This window comes from Sinocyclocheilus grahami, unplaced genomic scaffold (assembly GCF_001515645.1).
Source record: "Sinocyclocheilus grahami isolate Dianchi unplaced genomic scaffold, SAMN03320097.WGS_v1.1 scaffold918.1, whole genome shotgun sequence".
In the NCBI taxonomy this organism is placed as follows: domain Eukaryota; kingdom Metazoa; phylum Chordata; class Actinopteri; order Cypriniformes; family Cyprinidae; genus Sinocyclocheilus; species Sinocyclocheilus grahami.
In genome coordinates, this window is record NW_015506097.1 from 7,903 (window position 1) to 23,727 (window position 15,825).

General features: G+C 35.8%; 1 protein-coding gene across 1 annotated transcript in view; it reads left to right on the top strand.

Annotated features, from left to right (window-relative positions):
• Positions 1–15,825, top strand: part of sipa1l2 (signal induced proliferation associated 1 like 2) — a 47,881-nt gene that overhangs the window by 7,490 nt on the left and 24,566 nt on the right. Inside the window, exons 5-7 of the mRNA XM_016249252.1 lie at positions 3,883–4,289; positions 13,466–13,519; positions 14,049–14,154. Coding sequence (XP_016104738.1) covers positions 3,883–4,289; positions 13,466–13,519; positions 14,049–14,154 — 567 coding nt within the window. The remainder of the gene's footprint in view (positions 1–3,882; positions 4,290–13,465; positions 13,520–14,048; positions 14,155–15,825) is intronic.

Consider the following 15,825-nt stretch of genomic DNA (forward strand, 5'->3'; position numbering starts at 1 on the left):
CACTACAATAATCCAAACCCTCCTCTAATTCTCTCATAGTTTCCTCTGGTACATCTGCTGTAATGATAAAGCTCTGTTTTCAAACCCTTTATTTTATTTTATTTTTTTTATAGAAACTAGAAGTTTCCATAGATTAACATGGGTAACTAAAATAAGTAATTCAAATTAACTATTGGAAATATAAATTTTGGATGAGAATTTTTTGCATCCCTAATATATATATACAGTATGTAATATGCGTAATAAAATACATATAAATAATAAATATATACATGAGATATAACACTATAACACTGCCAGCATAAGTCGCAAGGTTCAGTGTTCAGAGCACATGCATTAACAGCTAAGATGTGGGTTTAAACATTATACAAAAGAAACAAAAAAGTAGCTCATTGCAAAACAATACATATCATCCCATTGTCTACGTGACATTTTGTGCAAGCGTGCATATTTTCTGATCTATAATTCTAATTAGCAGATGGAAAACAGGCCATATCTGCTGTCATATTCTTTGTCATTTGACACCATCTTTAGTCCAAACTAATATCATGCCAATTTAAATGTACCACTGCACACTGCAAAGACCAGCACAACTAATTACTGAGCTAATGAATAATTCTGTGACTGATAATGTATGCAAATATGTGCTGTATTCATTAATTAGTGCACAGACAATAGGCGTAATAAATCAAGAGAGCAGAGCCATGTACATCTCCCAGCGGATACGGACAACAGCATTTTACACAATGCAACAGACATTAGAGACCATTTCAAAGATTAAAAGGTTTGTAAGTTATTGATATAGATGGTAGAAGGCAAACAGACAATAACAAACATAATTAAGAGACTGATCCTGACATTAAACCTGCTTTTATACAGACTGCCATGAAATGATCCAACACACTTATTAATGCAGCTGTAAAACTCATTCCACTTAACGTGGATAATGAGACGGTCCTTTAATCTTTCATGGTTTTCCATATTTGTTAAAAGGCTGTACAGATACAAACCGCCTATAGCTCTTCCTCACAGAAACACAAATCATTTTCTGTAGCTTAAACATCCTCAAGATCTTAAAGTCTTCAGAGCAACTGAGAAAAGCATTAGAGAACATGCCATAGGAATGAGCTTTGGAATGAGTTTTAGTAAAATGGTGTAAAAACTTATTGGATATGATACTTGAATATGTACAGCACATATTTGCATACATTATCAGTCACAGAATTATTCATTAGCTCAGTAATTAGTTGTGCTGGTCTTTGCAGTGTGCAGTGGTACATTTAAATTGGCATGATATTAGTTTGGACTAAAGATGGTGTCAAATGACAAAGAATATGACAGCAGATATGGCCTGTTTTCCATCTGCTAATTAGAATTATAGATCAGAAAATATGCACGCTTGCACAAAATGTCACGTAGACAATGGGATGATATGTATTGTTTTGCAATGAGCTACTTTTTTGTTTCTTTTGTATAATGTTTAAACCCACATCTTAGCTGTTAATGCATGTGCTCTGAACACTGAACCTTGCGACTTATGCTGGCAGTGTTATAGTGTTATATCTCATGTATATATTTATTATTTATATGTATTTTATTACGCATATTACATACTGTATATATATATTAGGGATGCACGCTATTATCGGAACATTATCAGAATCAGTCGATAAAAGCTTAAAATAAAAATATCGGCATCGGCCCGATATGAAAAATTATGCCAATATGCCTGGCCGATAAGACGAATAGCTCACATGTGCTCAGGCTGTAATAATGATAAGATCACGTCAGCAGTGTGGTCATTCTTGAAGCAAACTTTTGCCGGAATGGTGGTTAGTTTCACTGTTTTGAATCGCTGCATTTCATTTGCAGAATGCACGTACAGAATGACACATCCAGTCTGCGACAGAGTCAACAGTAGGTGTGTTTGACTTGAAGCTGCGCTGCGCAGATCGATCGGTAAGCCTCCCCTGGGTTCTAATTCCCATCCGGTAAGGTGTTTTATAGGGCTGTGCAATTAATCGCATGTGATTGTCATGCGTATCTTGTCAGTAAAGCCGGTTCCGTGATTAGTAGTAAATCGCCATCACCTGCTTTCAAATGGAGCGACATTTACTACACAGAGCCGTAGTTCACTGACAATTAGGCAATATTGCCTAGAATGTCAGTGAACTATGGTTCTGTGTATTAAATTCTGCTCCATCTGAAAGCAGGTTATGGCGATTTACTACCAATCACAGAACCGGCTTTACTGACGAGATGCGCTTGACAATCGCATGCGATTAATTGCACAGCCCTAGTGTTTTATTTAGGGGATGTTAAATGAACGTAAAATACACAAAGAACATTAAGATACTTGTATTTCTGAATAAATAAAGCAGTAATTGATGTCATAAAATCACGAATCTGTTTTGATTTAAAGGTCAGAAGCTATAGCTTACATGCAAAAAAATCACAAACATGACATTTGCAAATTAAATAATTATATATATATATATATATATATATATATATATATATATTCAGATTTATTCATTATGTGTGATTTTTTTTTTTCAAACGGATTTGGAAAACGTAAATACAAGGAGCTCTAAAAGATTTTTTTGAATTTTTACATCTCTTTTGCTTCACACCATTTACTAATGATAAAACTACAAATAAAATATTACGATTACCACTGCATCTGTCTTGGAAAAAAAAACAGTGATTGATTTATTTATAGTTATTTTCAAAGCTTTCAATGTACTCTTACAAAAAGATTGATTATTTATTGCATTATATTATATTATTGTTTATTTAGTTCTAAGAAGTACGTTTTTGCTCAAAACTATCCAAAATGTAAAAAATTAGTTTGTAATCTCTGCACAAGAATAACATAGTGTTATTTCCAAACAAAAGGAAATATATCGGTATCAACATATGGGATATCGGATATTGGCAAAAATCCAATATTGTGCATCCCTAATATATATATATATATATATATATATGTATGTATATACAGTATATATATATATATATATATATATATATATATACACATTTGCAAAAAAAAATTGTATGTATATGTATATTTTACATTTGCAAAAAAAGATTTGCAAAAAAAGAAGTTTATGATCACAACAACAACGTTTGTCAGGCATCTACATTGTCATCTGAGGAGATGATAAAACAAAGATTAAACGAGTGTTCTTTTTTACTCTAAAACATGAAATGTGGAGTTATCTGCTTTTGCTATAAAACAAACTTTTAATATGTAAAAAAAAACATACTTTCAATTAACTTTAATTTTGTAAATTACCTGTATTTAAGTTATTATTACTTAATCAAAACAACCCAACTGCAGTTTGACTGATATTACTTGGAATGCGCAATAAAAAAAAACGTGATTTCTGGAAGAAAAAAAAAATTATGAGTTTTTGCAAATGAACTCCTCATATATATATAAAATATTGCAAAGCAGTTGCTAGAGTATCTTTTGTATGAATTTATATATATTTTTTTATATATATTTCTATCTCTGTTGTTTGTTTGTTTTTTTAGAAAATATAAATGTTCTTGCCCATGCAAATATTTTTAAGTATTCATTTATTTATTTGAATTTATTTGTATTTTTTTATATATTTATATTTGTGTTGCATATAGATTTATTTTTTATTTTAATATATTAATTTTTTATATTTTTCTTATATTTATATATATGTTATTTAAGAAAATATATGTGGTTCTTACCCATGCAAATAATGCAAAGCAGTTGCTAGAGTATTCTGGGTGGTTGAGTATTAGGTTGTTGCTATAAAAGATAGCAAACATGCCGTAGTAAATGTCTTGCCAAAAAAGTGCCCTATTATTAATGTTTTCTTGGTATCTGTTGTCCTCCAGCAGGGCGGCGATAAGAACTCCAGCCACTCCAGCAGTAACACTCTGTCCAGCAACGCCTCCAGCAGTAACAGTGATGAGAAGCACTTCGGCTCCGGGGACCTGATGGATCCAGAGATGCTGGGTCTCACCTACATCAAAGGAGCCTCCACAGACAGCGGCATTGACACCGCGCCCTGTAGCATGACCCCGGGGGTCGCCAGTGCGTCTGTGGCCCGCGTCATGCTCCAGGGTCACGGGGTGTCTGATCCGGGACACCCTTGGACACCGGAACTGACAGAAGAAGGGTCCACGGAGGAAGACCACGGCAGGTTGTACTTTCCCCAGAGCTACGGCGCAGCTCTTGCCCCCGGACACGCGCCCGCGGACGGGAGTATGGGAGACCTGAGCGAGACCTCGTCTCATTCTAGGTGAGCAAAAGAGAGAGAGCTGATGTTTATGAGAATATAAATAGGTCAGATTTGTAGCTTGAGGCTGAATGGATCAAGCGTTTCCTGGTTCATTATGTTCGGGTAATGTTTTTGCCAACATTATTGATTAGCCTACTGGCTAGATTTCAGCTGTGGAATGCTAACAAGAGAAAATGTGCACTTCTCAGTCTGCTATCAGTTATTGTTTATAAATATGTGCATATTCTTCAGTTACACACAATTAATAAAGTGCTTTGCCTGTCTGGACATTTTACATATCCAGCTGTGTGTATTCACTTGGAGAGAGAGGAATGCTGCTTTTTAATAACAGGTCTGCAGGGTTTTTACATCTAAATTGCTAACAATGACTTTTTGTCCTCATTTTGAAAGCTTGACAAGTTCAGAAGTTCGAGGTCATACAGATAATTTTTGAAAGAAGTCTCTTCTGCTTACCAAGGCTGTATTTATTTGGTCAAAAGTACAGTAAAAAAATTAATATTGTGCAATATTATTACAGTTCCAACTGTTTTCTATTTGAATATAATGTAAAATATCATTTGTTCCTGTGATCAAAGCTGTATTTTCAGCATCATTACTCCAGTCTTCAGTGTCACATGATCTTCAGAAATCATTCTAATATGCCGATTTACTGCTCAAGAAACATTTCTGATTATTATCAATGTTGAAAACAGTTGTGCTGCTACAGATTTTTGTGGAAAACGTCAGGATTGCTTGATGAATAGAAAGTTCAAAAGAACAGCATTTATTTGAAATAGAAATCTTTCGTTATAAATGTCTTTAATGTCATTTGCGAATGTAATGCGTCCTTGCTAAATAAAAGTATTAATTTCTTTAACAAAAAAAATCTTACTGACCCCAAATGTTTGAATGGTAGTGTGTATTTGAAGCACTCGGGTGGTGCAGCTGAAAAATGATTTCCAGTGATTCCAGGCCAATTAAGCTTGTTTCCAGTTGCAATCTCTTTTTTGCATTATGGAAAAGAAAGTTATATTGTCTTGATTTGCGTTGAAGACATTATTTGCGTTGTACTGAGTGATCATAAAGTTGTGCAACTGAGATAACATGGGATAATAGAAAATGTTTTTAAAGGGAAAAATAGATGGCTTTGTGTATAGCACTTAAATGTAGACATATAGGGTTATTTTCCATCCATACAGTGAAACAGTGCTTTGTTTTGCACTGCAGAGCAATTCAGGAAAACCATTAGCAAAATTGTCAAATTACCTTCTATTATGTTAAGAGTGTTCACATGTTCTTCAGAACCAACTGTCTTCAAATGCATGGATAAGTGAGGTTTCAAAAGTACATCACTTTAAGGAGTATTATTAGAGCTTCTTATGTTGACTAAACCCTTGTGAGCATAGACTATTATATAAAAGGCAGAAAAATGGTAAGAATCTCTTAGAGATGGACCGAAGAGAATGGCAGCTGTCATGTTGTAGAAAGGTGTAGAAAGGTCAGGGTCCTGCTCATAAACATGTTGTCAGTTCTGATGTGTGTGTTTTTGTGTGCATGTTTGTCTTGTGAATGTATTTCAAAAGATGCCCGAACAGAGCGCTGTCAATGCAGAATTCACCCACTGTCTCCTAAACGGAAGGCCAAGGGGTCATTCCTAGAAACAGGCTGCATTGTATCGCTATTGATCTAATCACCTTAAAGGTGTTTTCAGGCCTGTACATCATTTGCTTTGTTCCAAAACAGGGACTTAAATTGTAACAATATTGCATTCTCTTCTTGGTTCCATTCACTTTCACAAGGCAACATTTTAAAGCATACCCAAATGTGTTGCAAATCACATGCGAGTAAAACTGCCCTCTCATTGCAGAGTACACACCTTGATATTCACTTGCTGTGCATTGGGTGTTTTTTTGCCTACTTGTTGTGCATTAAAATTGTGTAACACACACCTAGCCATGGATTATCCTCTACATCAGTCAGTGGTTCCCAACCTCATTACTGGAGTACCCTCATCACTGCACGTTTTGCATGTCTCCTTAATCAAACACACCTGATTCAACTCATCAGCTCATTAGTAGAGACTCCCAAGACCTGAAATGGGTGTGTTGGCCAAAGGAGATATGCCCAATGTGCAGTGTTGGTACTCCAGGGGCCCGTTTCAGAAAGGAGGTTAAGTGAAAACTCTGAGTATTTTAACCCTTAAATGAGGGAAACTGGGTTTTCAGTTTCAGAATGGGAGGTTTGTCAAACCCGAGAAAGCAGGGTAAGTCAAGCCCGTTTCTAAAAGAGAGGTAACTTATACTCAGAGTCAGTTACCATGGTAACTGAGCAGGCTTTCTTCGGTAAACCCAGAGTTTCTTTCGGTCTCCTCCCCCTTTTTAAAGCGTAAGCGATGTTTAAATACTTCATTCATTCATGCACGTTGCAAAAATGCTTTTCTTACTAAGTATTTTTTTCTTATTTCAAGGACAAATATCTAAAAATTCTTAAATCAAGATGAATTTTCTATATAATAAAATTATATATAAGATATTTTGTCTTATTTCCTGGGGGGATCTAAATTAAGTGCATTTAATAAAAATAATCTTAATGCAAATGGAAAACAAGATTATTCGGAGTGTCTATTACTAAGTGCAAATTTACAGTAGCTCCGCTCTCCAATGTGACACAAGGTTAAATACGACCCGCATGATTAACGACTTCAGTGGTGTAGGCAATAAAGCGTTGGGAGTGGAAAATTAGCTTGTGACGTGATTGATCGAGTTCGAGTCCGGCTTTTGCCGAGCTCGCTCTTCTCACTTTTCCAATCACATATCACATTAGAATTTATTTTCAATATAAATGAAGAAAATGTTCTAAAAGTGTATGTAAAGTGCCCAGCGAGTGTTTAATAATGATAAAAGTATTTATAATTTTTATAAATATAATAATTTACACTCTGTTATTATTGCATCCGGTAAATGTACAACAATACTGAGGTGCAAATAGTATGTATCCGCCAGTATAAAGTATAAATCGCATCTAATTATTATTTACACTTATTGCAAAGAACTGCTACTTTTACATGGTAAATAGAATATACTGTATCACTATTTTCACTAAGTGTAAATAGCATCTAGAGCTATTTGCACTTAGCCTACTGTAAATAGGATCTATCGCTAAGTAAGTATGCTAATTCCACATAGTGTAAATAGCCGCTGCCCTATTTTTCTTACCCTATTGACAGATCATTTGTAAAATAAGAAAAATGCACTTAAATTATTATTATTATTATTATTTTATATATTTTTTGCCCGTGGGATACAATGAAAATGAATAGCCTATTAGTTAAATAACCTACTGTTCTGCCAGTTTTCACCTGTGATATTATAACAGTGATAAGAATTAAATTTGTATTGACTCTGAAGTATGCAGACGTCTTTTTGTCGGGTACTGTTGCCATGGTGAATCGTAATATCGAAGCTCCATTGATCATGGCTTTTCATAGTTGTGGTGTACACGCTAAACTCAGAGTCAACCTACTCCGAGTCGATTGAACTAACTCAATTCAGCTGTTCTGAACCCGAAAACTCAGAGTTTCCCATCTCAGAGTAAGTCAACTAAGAGTTCCAGTTTTAACTCTGAGTTGGTTGAACCTCCTTATTGAAATGGGCCCCAGGAGCGTGGTTGGGAATCACTGCCTTAAATATATGAATATATATTTAAGCCTTTTATATTTAAATAAATGATCAGTTAGAGCGGAAATCAAGGCTTTGTTGGGACAGCATTCTTGCAATGTACCCGATTCAACTGAGAAGAGCAATTGACCCTTCGCCCGGAAGAGATGACATGCAATCTGACCAGTCATATTGCTGAATCTGCTTTTTTCTGACAAACAAACCAGACAGGAGAGTAGATTAACGTTGGTGGAATTGTACTTGAAAAATGGTGTGTATTGTCATCTTTCCGCTGTTGAAACAAGATACCTTCTAATGTTCAGTCATGTTTATTTTGTGCTATAGTAAAGAGGAAGAGACGATCGGTTCATGTGCCTCTTGAACTGAGGCGCTACAGCGATCTGTCACCACACATTTAAGAGCCACAAAACGGTATTTATTGTTCGAATTATTTTTAAAAAGACAAAATTTGAAAGCTGAGACTTTGCATCATACCAAACGTTACGTGCTCTGTCTTGTCTTACGGCACGCTGTCAGTGTCCTCTTTGCTCCACAAAGTATTTTTCACTACGTGAGGACATGATGTGTGGCATGAGAGCGCCATGGCTTGTCGGAAGTAACAACAGTAAATAAAGTGGGCTGGTCTTTGCAACGGGTCAGTGACACTTTTAATATAAAGCAAGCATGTACAAATCTGTTCCTGGAGGGCCAATGTCCTGCCGAGGTTAGCTCCAACCAGATCCAACGCATTTGCCTGGAAGTTTCTAGTGAGTCTGAATGTTTCCTTGATTAGCTGGTTCAGGTGTATTTAATTAGGGTTGAAGCTTAACTTTGCAGGTCAGTGGTCCTCCAGGACCTGGGGCCGGATTCACGAGACATTCTTAAGAAAAAATTTCGTCTTCACTGCCATTTTCTTCTTATTTTTAGAAGAAACAAGAAACCTAAGAAACAAGTTAAGTATATTTTGTATTCCCAAAGATTGTTCTCAAGACAAAACTTAAAAATAATTAAAATTCTTGAAAAGAATCTTCTTAAAAATCATTGTAAATAACTTCTTAAAGTTAGGATAGCCCCAGAATTGTCTTAAATCCATAATAATGATTTAATGAATTTATTTCAAATTAATTGTTATATTTGAACATTACAACAACAATAGCTACATATAATAGGCTACACAATAGGACTATTAATAGGGATGTGCACAAGTTTTCTGAAGTGACAGCAATGACTGATAATGTAAACAATGACTGGTCATGATTATGTGTAGCGCGACTTTTTGCTGAATTCAAAATTCAGTAACAACTCTTCAAAAATGTGTCAGATAGGGAGCTCGTTTTTAATTTTTGCCTATAAATACGACATAATCTTTGGCAATATTCAGCGTATATGAATGTGCCCATACACAGGACACGTTTTCTGTAGCAGCGCGGACATCAGAAACCATTCACTCAGAAGAGAGCGCAAAATCACAGCACAAAAATTAATTAAACCGATCGCTGCAGCTTGAGACAGGCTCTTTAAAAGCAACTGTTCAAAAACAGCGCATTAAAAATGCCGACGGAAATAGTGTGCACGTTTATTATGATTATTACAGTAATCTGCAGGAAGCGCAAAAAGACAATCCTTGAAGTAAGTTTATCAGTGCATCTTTAGCCATGTATTCAGAAAGACTTCTTAAGAACATATTTGAGAACTTAAGAATTTTTCAAGAACTGCACTTAAGAACATTCTTACGAACATCTTGGAATTTATCTTAAGAAGATTTTCGTGAATCCAGCCCCTGGTTTGGACACCTCTTGCATAAACAAACTAAACTAAGGAAAAAAGCACCAGATTCCAAAAACTAAAGCACCATATGAGCCAGCTGTAAAAACGCCATAAATATGCCACTGGGCACCATTTGTAAAGTTATTTCCCTTCTTTGTCTAACCACTGGTGCTTAAATTAAGCAGTACAGGAGTTCATTTAATGTTGCTTTGATGGTTGGGTCTCACATTCCTCTATCCCATGTGCACTGGCCAGTGGCTCCCACCACTCCAGCAGCTCCTTACCCCACAGCTTCAAGCACACGTCCTCTCCAGAAACTTCCAGTGCCCAGGCAGTCCCCCACAGTAGCCAGAAGCCAGGGCCCAGCACTAATGCACACACACAAAGCCGGCATAGGAGGTCTGATGACAAACCGATCCCGGACGAGCCCCCAATAACAGGCTCAGGCCAGTTACCATGTTTTTTTTCCTGAGAGTAATACTACTACACACCACCAGGAGTGCTAGGGTGCTCTAGTGACTTGTATTTACCCAGGTGGATGGTAGAGAAAGTCAGATTTGTTGGGAGAGGCAGCATGGCCTACCGGCTGTGTTACCACAAACCTCTCTAAGTCCTGATTGGGAAACTTTGGTTTTAAGCTCAATCGAAAAGGACTCTTTATTGCCACTAGCAATCATATTGTTGTCATTCATTGCTTGGAGATCAAAAAGAGGATTTCCATTCGTTAACTATTTCATTACTTCAACTTGTGGATCTCTTGGATCTCATGCAGAAGGATTATAAAGATGTAACCTTTCTTGTTGGATTACCTGTATGTTGGATTTGCTTTGCGATTGGAACTGCTCTGTTCAAGTTTATCATCTTTATCTTTACTGAACTGTCTTTCTCATCATCTAATGATATCAGATAAGGCTTTCACGTTTATTTCAACTCATGTGCTAAATGCATGATGTTGTTACTGTTGTTTAATATCAGGCAGCTTAAGTGTCAAGGATTGTGGGTATTTACAGCCAAGCCTACCTACATCTGTATAGTTTATTTTCTTTCTTATACGCTCATTGTTTGTTTCTTTTTCAAGCATTCGCTGTTGGTGTAAGATATATATATATATATATATATTCAATAGTTAAATATGAAATAGTTATTTCCAAAAACTCCATTTTAAATTTTTTTCAGAAATCGTGTTTTTTTAAATTGCGCATTCCAAGTAATATCAATCAAACTGCAGTTGGGTTGTTTTGATTAAGTAATAATAACTTGAACAAATACAGGTAATTTACAAAATTAAAGTTCATTGAATGTATGTTTTTTCTTACATATTAAAAGTTTGTTTTATAGCAAAAGCAGATAACTCCAAGTTTCATGTTTTAGAGTTAAAAAAAAACACTTGTTTAATCTTTGTAGTCTCCTCAGATGACAATGTAGATGCCTGACAAACATTGTTGTTGTGATCATAAACTGTATGGATGTGATTACATGCAATACACAGAGCTTTACCCTCACCATTGCAACGCGCTGCTTTTGCAAGGTTCCGTGAAAACATTTCAGCTTTTGTTTTCCTTTTTCACCCTGAAGAAGATATCACAGGTTCATCAAGTTCATCTAAATTATCCATCCTCGATCACTTATAGTCAGCTTTGACGAAACTTCTCTCAGCTAGCACGTCTTTTCAAAGTGAAAGTAGCCTTGTCACAACAAGAGCGCTTGTCGGCTTCTGCAGTAAAACATGAACTTGCAATGCCTTGAAAGTGGACAAAACCATCTTTTTTGACAAAACGTGTTTAGGGTTCAGATCGCGCTATATGTGGAGAATAATGCACGGCAATCAGCTCTTTTTTTTTTAATGTGGCGTTTATCGGTCTTTGCAAATGAACTCTTCATATATTGTTTTGGTTATATAAAATTACAAAGTCCATTTTTAGTGCCTTATTGTTTCATTTGATTTATACCGGATTAATTTTTGTCTATGTGCAGATAAGTTGATGGATCCCTTCCTAAATCAGATTTATAGCAGTCTTATACTCAAAGTGGTTAAAGCAGTTATATGAGTTTGGGTGAGTGTGTGGAATGGGATTCATCTGCTGGTATGATTGGTTTATTTGAGAGTTAATCGTTTAGGCCACTAAAAGCAACATTAAGACACTTCAAATACAGTAAGAGTTATTTGTTTTTTAATTTAATTTACCATTGGCCATTTCCACATACTCTGAGACTTTGAAATCTCTAGAGCGTGTAAAGCGTGTATTGTAATTTCCTAATGCTAACAATTAGGTTGGGCCTTAGATTTGATTCAATTTAATCTTGCCCTCCAAGCTTGTGCCAGCGTGACTCATTAAGTGTCTGGTTTAAAAGGCCAGGAGAGACCAATCTATTCTGAGGCTGAATTTAGCCAGTGGCGAAGGTCTCTCACTTCTTTTTATCCAATTAATTTCTCCGCTGGCACAGTCATCAAGCAATTCCAGTTTTCAAGGACGGAAAACCATCTACAATAGGTTACAGATCAAAGTGAATCTTTCCTCTATCGATCCGAGAACCGTCAGTAGATTAACAGGGCTTGATTGAAGTGAGTTCTGTGCTAAATCAGCTCTGTAAACATGCAGACGTAATATACTTGGCATGTGTCTCTTCTCATTATTGATCTGTACGCTGATGTTCGATCTCTGTAAACTGTACTGGTCCACACAGAAGATCGGTGTTGCCCACTGGACTCCAAATGGATCCTGGATGGGAAGCGATTGAGCCACCTCTGCTGTTCTTTTAAGAGGTCTTTTTAGGTCTTTTTATTTTTTAGATAATGGCTTTAGTGGGAAAAAGATGTATTGATTTATGTTTGATGAATTTAGGTAAATTTGGCCACTTTCGGCATTGAGATGATAGTCAAAAAGGGACCCAATTTACCTCAAATCTATCTATCGTTCTATCTATCTATCGTTCTGTCTTTCCTATCTATCTATCTATCTATCGTTCTATCTATCTATCTGTCGTTCTATCTATCGTTCTATCGTTCTATCTATCGTTCTATCTATCGTTCTCTTTCCTATCTATCTGTCTATCATTCTGTCCATCTATCATTCTGTCTATCGTTCTATCTATCTATCCTTCTATCTATCGTTCTATCTGTCTGTCTATCTATCCATTGTTCTATCGATTTATCTATCTGTTGTTCTGTATTCTTCTGTATTAATTTAATCAAATTTCAATTTAGTTACAAATTGCAATGTCAATTTATTTTAATTATACTTCCTTACATTCAAATTACACATTTTGTTTGTTACCTCAGTTCAGTAAATGCTTTTGATCTAAATTGCAACAAACCCAGTATGGGTTGGTCTGTAATTATTATAATTAGACTTATTTGACAACAGCAGGCATGTATGTTATGTCCACATTCAGATAGCAAGTGTGTAATTGTGCTCTAAATCAAACTCTCTCAGGTCCATCTCTCCACTGATGTCTTTTGTTCAGTAAAGGTTTCCAGTTAAACTTTTCTTAGATTGATGGTGCGGCTGAGCTGCTTTTCCCCAGCTGTTATGAAAGAAGCTGTGTAATGCAGTTAGCACCTCCTTTCCTTGTTTATTCCACCTCAGCCTTTATTTCACATTACATAACCCAGCCTCTAGACAAATCATCCAATATCACACACATTTATTGTGCCTGCTAATGAAGCTTTTTTCCTGTTTGCAGTGCAACTTGACACTAAACCGCTCGCCGTGTGAAAGCAGCTGCTTACTTACTTCTCTGTTTCTTCTACTTTCCTCTGCTTCTTTTGCTCAGTGGAGCCGAGAGCTTGTTGTCTTTCCTTCTGAAGGCTCTAGCCGAGCGGTCCAGGTACATACACACAACCCCACTGTGTATGTTTGTGCTCACGCCGTTAGTGAACTTTCCCTTCGACCCCTGACCTTTCTGTTCTCCTCACTGAGTGTAAATGTCTGGCTGAAATTCTCCCTGCTGTGCTGCAGCGACCCTCCTCTCCTCGCTCACCTCGACACTTTCTGTCAGACTCAGACATAGCCTGTAGTGCTCGTATCAACAGTTGCTCATAGACGCATACACCAGTAAAGGCCAATGGGTCGCCAAGTGTGTTAAAACTGCGGCGCTAGTGCCAGACAGCTGTGATGACATTGTCCAGCACCTGTGGGCTTCGAGTTAGTTTTAGTATGTCCTCTTCACTATTGCACTTGTTTGGATTTTCGCTGTATTGCTCAGTTGTTATTTTTATCCGAGACGAAATACGTAAAAGACGGCACACATCTTAATGTGACCTTTTCACAATATTAATTATCTCATCTCCAGTATTTACACACTCACTGAGTATTTTTAACTCTGCTGCAGCTTGTATATTGTATGTTTCATCTAGTATTATTAAGGATATTCCAGAAGAACTGAAGCTGTGCATGGAAATGTCTGTCATTGTTTTCCCTGTGGACACCTGTCAGCCCAAGGCTGAGCCTGAGTCTGGGTCTGTAATAGGCTGTTGAATACAGCAGATTTAACCGTAATATATACTAGTTAGGGATGTTCATTTTAACCGGTTAACAGTTAACCGACTGTAAGAATTTTGACCGATTAACACAATCAGTTTAACGGTTTAAAAAGTAATTTTTTTTCATTAATTTATCAAAATATAGAAAAAGTTTTGCTGCTTGGTTAAAATATGCTACGCTTATAAATAAAACCGTTAAATTGGCAAATTGGCAAAACAAGTTATAAGTATAAGTCACATTTTATTATTTCATTCAGAAATAGGCCTAATGCCGACGCGAAATGTTTACAAACATTATAATAAACACTGTAAACATAGCTAGGCTATTTTAGTTCCCCTCACTCCACGACAAATCCTTTCAATTAACAGTATTTAGAAAATAACAAGAATTAAAAATATAAGAGAAGCTATAGCAATATAAACGACAAGCCAAAACTAATTCATTTAGGCTAAAACGAATCTGAAACCAGCGTTGGGTCTCTCATTTGACACAAAATCAAATGTTTCCATAGTCGCGATGTATTTGAATGCCAAATGATTATTTATTCATATATAAAACTCTCATACACACACACATAAATATACATACAAAATTTTAATATATTCATTTTATTATCATTATTTACGGAGTTTGTTTTAATTATTTAATTTACTATTGAAAAAAATTTGTTCAACTTTTTTAGTTTCATGTCTTAATATAGTGCTGTTCTTGTTCTTTGGTATAACAACACTGTTCTATATTTATCTGTGTGATTTATTTGTATTTGCTTTTTATTTGTAATTGTAATTTTATTTAAATTTTGTATTCGTTTTTTTTTTTTTTTAGCTACTTACAGTAATTCACCACATGCTCCAGGACAAGGCATGATTTAACTTTTTTGCAAATTGCTGGGGATTGCTAGATCAATGTCATTTGAATGTATTTAATAAATGTATTTAAAACGTGATTTCTTTTGTAATTCAGGTTTAGTTTTAGCCTGTGTGTGTATTTGTGTGTGCATGCGGTCTGACAGCTATATAGCACGCTGCCAGTGACTCACACACTGCGTGAGACACACAGCCATGATAATACTATAGTGTTATGCACTTTGGTAGTATATTTTTCCAATTACCATGGACATTTTCTATGGCAATATAATGTTTTGTTTTGTTTTTTGAAAATGGACCATAGCAATACCATGTTTTTTGGAGATATACGATGGTAAAACAGTTTTTAATACCATAGTGTTTTATATATATACCTTGATTATACTATGTTTTTGGACATTTTCCATGGTAATACCAAGGATTTATTTAGTTTTTTGGAAATGGACTATGATAATACCATGTTTTCTGGCGATGTACAATGGTAAAAATGTTTTTTAAGGCAAGTACCATGGCAATACCATAGTATTTTAGATATGTACTTTGACAATACTGTTTATGGACATTTAGCATGGTAATACCATGTTTGTCTAACCATAGTAATTCTTAGATTTATTTTTTTACTTTAATACCATGTTTTAAAAAACTTTATAAAAAGTATTACCTTTGAACTAGGGATGCACCGGTATCAGGCCCGATACTGAGCTCCGGTACTCGTACTCGTTAAAATGCCCCGATACTAAACGCCGATACCACACAGCACGTGATAAGCGCCATATTCAGACAA